At 38.6% G+C, this 6,000-nt stretch overlaps 1 protein-coding gene across 1 annotated transcript; it reads right to left on the reverse strand.

Annotated features, from left to right (window-relative positions):
• Positions 1-3,213: 3,213 nt before the first annotated feature.
• On the reverse strand, positions 3,214-4,218 carry LOC118846883 (olfactory receptor 10X1-like). Its single transcript, XM_036755569.1, has one exon. It carries the CDS (start codon positions 4,216-4,218, stop codon positions 3,214-3,216), a length of 1,005 nt encoding a protein of 334 aa, XP_036611464.1.
• Positions 4,219-6,000: the final 1,782 nt, after the last annotated feature.

Below are 6,000 nucleotides of genomic sequence, written 5' to 3' on the forward strand. Positions count from 1 at the left end.
TAACCTCAACTGCCCTGCCAAAAAACAAAAAAAAGAAAGGAGTGGAATGGGACAGCAATGTGGTAGAGTGGATACAGCAGCAGCCTGGAGTCAGGAAGACCTGAGTTCAAATGTGACCTCAACTAGCTGTGTGACCTTAGGCGAGTCACTTAACCCCAATTGCTCTGCCTTCCCCCCTTCCAAAGAAAAATGTGACTTCAAACACTTACTTGCTATGCAACCCTAGGGAAGTCACCAACCCTGTTAGCCTTGGTCTCTTCATCTGTAAAATGAGCTAGAGAAGAAAATGGAAAACTACTTCAATATCTTTGCCAACACAACCCCAAATGGGGTTATGAAGAGTTGGCTAAGACCTAAATGGCTAAACAACAAGGAGTTGAATAAGTTATTGATTGATTTATTATGATAACAATTTTGGGCACTACATTTTAAAAACAAAATGGATAATATCCAAAGAAGGGCATCCTGTATTCCATACCCAAACCCAAAACCCAAAACAAACAAATTTGTCTTTTCTCTTTACTAACTCTCTACTGACATAGGACCAATTATCATCTCCATGCAGATGATTCCCAAATTTATATATGCATCAGTCTCCTTTCATTAAGCTCCAGATACAACAGTAACTGCTTTCTGGATATCTCTTTCTAGATGTCCCATAGGTACCTCAAACACAGCATGTAAAGATAGAATTTATTTTTCACTTTAAACTCATCCCTCTTAGTTTCCTTATTTCTCCAAAAGGGCAGAAAATCTTCAGGGAAGCATGGGATTTCATCAGACTTCGAAGCACATGTCCCGTGTTGTGAAATGTATTCTTGATTCTTGGTATTTAGTGGAAAGAGCTTTAGTCTTGGATCATAAGATCATAGATTTAATCCATAAGAGAGAACAGAGGTCATCTTGTCAATTTCTTTTGTGGAGGCAAAAAGACTATGTTTAAGATCTTGTTCTCCTGCCAAAGCGATTTTCCTTAAGGCACAGGTCTGATCAGGACAGCCCATACTAAATATACTCTAGTGGCTCCCTATCAACTCCGGTATCAAATACAAAATCCTCCATTTAAGCCCTTCATAACCTAGTCCCTTGTTCCTACCTTTCCAGTCTTCTTACGCCTTATTTCCTCTTCATGAACACTTTGATGCTGTTACTATGACCTCCCCACTATTCTATGAACAAGACACTCCATCTCTAAGCTCTGGGCAGTTCCTTTGGCTGTCCTGCATACCTGGAATTTTCTCCCTCCTCCGCTCTGAATAATGACCTCCTTGTCTTCCTTTATGTATTAAATGGAATCCCACCTTCTACAAGAAGTCTTCCCCAACCCCTCTAAATTCCAGGGACTTCCCTCTGTTAATTATTTTCTATTTATACTCTATATAGCTTGTTTGTACATATCTGTTTGCTGGTTATCTCTCTGCTTAGACTTAGCTCCTTGAAGGCTAAAAATGTCTTTGGCCTCTTTTTGTATCCTTAGCACTTAGCATAGTTTGGACACATAGCAGACACTTAATAAATGCTTATTGCCTGAATGGGACTGATTGGTCAGTGAGTATCTATGTGACCATTAAGCAAATCACTCAATCTTTTTTCTAAGCCTCAGTTTCCTTATCTATAAGATGGAGATAATAGTTTTCACTGCCTACCTGACAGGGATATTATAAGTGCTTTGCTAATCTTAAAGTGTTATTGAGATGTTATTGTTATTTTACTTTTAATAAAACTAATTTGACAACATTCAATACACACACACACACACACATACATTTCTTGTGTTGTTCATATTTTGCCAGGTACACTGGGAGGGAGTATGAATAAAGAGAACAGTAAAAGTTCTCCAAAATTTTCCTGGAGCTCTTCATGTCATGAAAGTCTTTAAATAAAGGTTACATAGAGACACACACAAATACATATAAATATGCACACCTCTACTTTGTTATGTGACATCTAAAAAGTTTCAAGAGACATAATTTCTGAATAATTTAAACATCTTATTAATAATGCCAACATTTTAATAAAAGGATGGTCCTTTAGCCATCTCTCTCTTAGACCAAGGGCTGTGGGCTCAGGCTTATATGCCCATTGGAAGAGGGGTGTTATCAAGGGTAGCAATCAACTCTGATTGGTTAACAATTAATGAGAGAATGAATATTATAATAAGGAGGCAAACCTTCTCCAATGAACTTTGATTATGACATTTATTTCTAAGTAACCCCCAGTCTGGGGTAGTCTATTCAAAGAATATATCACCAACCAAACCCAAGTAGAATACAATGACTTTCCTGCATGGATGGGGTCTGAACAAGAAAATCTAATCTCTTATCAATAATGTCCTTTAATAGACTTAACTTTTCAAATCAGTACTTTACAAAAAGGGGAAACTCTAGATCTCCCCAAATCATTGGTTATTAATAATCATTTTTCTCAGTAAGCTATCTTCATGGTATAATTTAAAAGGCCTCAGGAAGATTCTATTCCGTTCTATTCCATATAACCCCCCAAATATCTCTGCTTTGGACCTACCTATGATGCCTGAAAATTCCAACACAAAAGTTTCATTAGGTTAATTGTTTTCTCTTTTGTTATATTCTTTTTTAAAAAAATAAAAATACTCCAGAGGAAAGCCACACATTTAATCACTAATACTTCAGTGTGCCATAATTAGCTAGAGTTTGAAGTTGTGATAACTCTAAGATGTAGACATATAGCCAATGAAAGAGGCAAAACCAATCAAAACAGGAGCTGAAGCTAAGCACGATTTCACCTACTGTACTTTAGCTTGGCAGAATATCAAGCCCATACAACCTTCAAGTTCTCATACTAGGCCTCCTCACCTTCAGACATTGAGCACTCCCTAGACCAGCCACTGTTTTATCTTCCTCCACACCACTCTTCCTATTACCAGATAGTATCCTATCAAATGCCCAGAGGTACTGAGTTAATTCCCCAATGCCAGCTTATGCATTCCCAACATTCCAGTAGAAAGTAGAAGTTTCTGTCTTTCAGGAAATGATCACAAGGTAAAGATGGATTTCCAAGTGACAGAGATAGTCTACCAATATTAGGACAATCATTCAGGCATTAAAGAAAGTTGGACATATTTGTATGATGCCACAATTTCCAGGCTTTCAGATCCCTGCTGTATATCCTCCAACCTTTGCAAAAGGCATGGACCAAGAAACAAAAAATGAAAACAAGACAAAACAAAGCAGGTTATACTACAGGCTTCAGAGTAAATACCTTACTCCCTTCTTGGTGTTGACCTCCAATAGTAATTACACAAGATGATTTGGTTAAGACACCTTTATTACTCAGCATCTTAATCAGAGCATTCTTCATGTCCTTGTTTCTCAGAGTGAAAATTAGGGGGCTGAGGAAAGGTGTGATAAGAGTGTAGGGGATAGCCATGAGTGTGTCATCCCTCTCAGTGGTCTCTGGCTTCAAGTAGACAATGGAGGCAAAGCCAAAGTGGATGATGACCACAGTGAGGTGGGAGGCACAGGTGGAGAAGGCTTTCTTCTTCCCCTCAGCTGAGGGTATCTTGAAGACAGTAGAGAGAATGAACACATAGGTAAGAAAGATGAATAGGAATGTCCCCAGTAAACCCCATACTGAAATTACTGTGACAATAACCTCTATGACAGCACCATTCAGGCAGGATAACTTGACCACAGCTCTCATGTGGCAGAGGAAGTGTTTTATAAGTTTGGGGCCACAGAATGAGTCTGAAAAGATCAAGGTGGTCTGCACTAAGGAGACAAAGAAGCCACCAGTCCAAGCTAAGGCCACAAGATATCCACATATTGTGCTGGTCATGAGTACTGGGTAGCGGAGAGGATTGCAGATGGCCAAGAACCGGTCATAACCCATTACTGTCAGAATGATGCAGTTGGTGCCACCAAGACCATGGAAAAAAAACATTTGGAGTCCACATCCCAGGATAGAAATGGTTCTACTCTTGGTTAGCAGGTCTACCAGCATTTTAGGAACAATGGCTAATGTGTAGCAAGTCTCAGAGAAAGAAAGAGCACTGAGGAAGAGATACATGGGAGTGTGCAGGGCTTGGTCTACCAAGGTGAGGGCCATTATTGCCAGGTTTCCACTGAGGGTGAGAAGATAAAGAAAGAAGAAGAAAACAAAGAGGACAACTTGCCAGTCTGGGTAGACAGAGAAGCCAACAAAGACAAATTCTTCCAGGAGTGTCTGATTTACTCTCATTGCTCCGAGGTTTAGAAAGCTAAAAGAAATAATGAGATAGTTACAGATTCAATCAATTTTTTTTAACTTACATTCTCATAGATGGGAACTAAAATGCTGATAATCTAATATACATTTTCCTTTAGATTTAAAAAAAAAACAATGTATACGATTTAGGAGCTAATTTCCAGGTTAAATTTTGTTTTACTCAGGTCAATGAAGAAAAAAAAAAGATTTCTTTTGGGTGTTGCTGATGTCAGGTGATGGAGGAAGGGTCCAAAAACATCCTAAGGGATGGAGGAAGCAAGCTCTGGGATTCAACACTAGGTCTTGAACCTTCCCTATCACACAAGTTCCAAAACATTATTACTCTGTATAGACATAAAAAACCCAAGGACAGAGTTTCATACAATCACAATTTATCAGTAAATAACACAATAAATCAGCATACTTTAAGTGCATATTATGTGCCAGATAGGATACTAAGCTCTGGGGATACAAATGAATGTAAAAATAGTCCCTGTCATCAAAGGGTTTGGACTCAATGCCCGCTAAGGACCCTTATGGCTATGATTCTATGACTTTGGTTCTCTAAGATTTTGGATACCAAAAATAATTCTGTATACTTCTTTTCTTTACAGGTGTGGGGAGGAGAGCATATAATAAAGCTTCATGTAGGAGAAGGATTTGTTCTGAGCCTAGAAGGAAGGTAGAATTTTAAGAAGGTGGAGCTGATAGACTCAGGGAAATTTCAGACAGATAACAAAGGAAGCAAAATAGGAGAAATAGGACACTGTAGACTATATCTGAGGTGTTCCATTTTGACTAAAGTTTGGCTAGACTATGGATAGGAGAGTAGAAGGAAAGAAGGGTGACTAGGTAAATGAGAAGCTTTGTGGAAGGTCTCCAATTTCAGGCTAAGGATTTTAAATATTAGTTTGTGGGTCACAGAGTTTTTACACAATGGGTGACATGATCAGAGTTGTTATTTAGAAAGGTAGCTCTTGACAATGGAAGGATAGACTGGAAGATGGAGACATTAAAAGTAGGATTAAATTATTGCAATAGTATAGATGAGATGCAAGGAGTATATGAACTAAAGGGATGTCGCTTAGAGTGGAAATGGGAGACACATATAAGAGTTATTGAAGAAGTAAAAGTAATATGACTTGGCAAGTTGTTTGATGTGGGAGATAGGTGAGGTAGGATGAAGCAAATATGTTTTCAAGGTTATGATAACGAGAAACTGAAACAATTGTATTACTATTAAACAAGCAAACAAACAAAAAAAGGAATTCCAGTGGAGGAGGGGAGGGAAGTGATGACTTTGGTTGTAAATTTAAGGTGCTGTTGGGATACCCAATAGCAATATTCATCAGGCCTTTGGAAATATGGGAATGAAGATTGAAAAAGAGGGCAGGGCTGGAGATATGATTCAAGGAGACATCTGCATAGAAGAGATAATTCAATCCCAGATGTAGTCAAGATAACCAAAGGGTGGGGGGGAGAGGAAAGGAAGGAGAGGAGGGAGGGGAGAGAGAGAGGAAGAGAAAAGAAGAAAGGAAAAGGGAGGATGAAACCCAGACCTAAATTTTTGGACACAGAAAGAGGAGCAATAATAGTTTTGAAGTGTACAGTGTACTTTTCTTCCATTATCTATTGATCTTCACCACAGATTTGGAAGGTATTTACTCCCAGTGTTATTATCCTAATTTTAGGAATCAGAAAATGACCTTCAGAGAGGTTAAGTGACTTGTCCATAATCATGTTGATGGTTGGGAGACAAGTTTCAGGAACCCCAAG

This window comes from Trichosurus vulpecula, chromosome 4, assembly GCF_011100635.1.
Source record: "Trichosurus vulpecula isolate mTriVul1 chromosome 4, mTriVul1.pri, whole genome shotgun sequence".
In the NCBI taxonomy this organism is placed as follows: Eukaryota; Metazoa; Chordata; class Mammalia; order Diprotodontia; family Phalangeridae; genus Trichosurus; species Trichosurus vulpecula.

Coding starts and splice junctions, on each gene's coding strand:
- LOC118846883 (XM_036755569.1), bottom strand. CDS start 4,218: ATGAGAGTAAATCAGACACTCCTGGAAGAATTTGTCTTTGTTGGCTTC.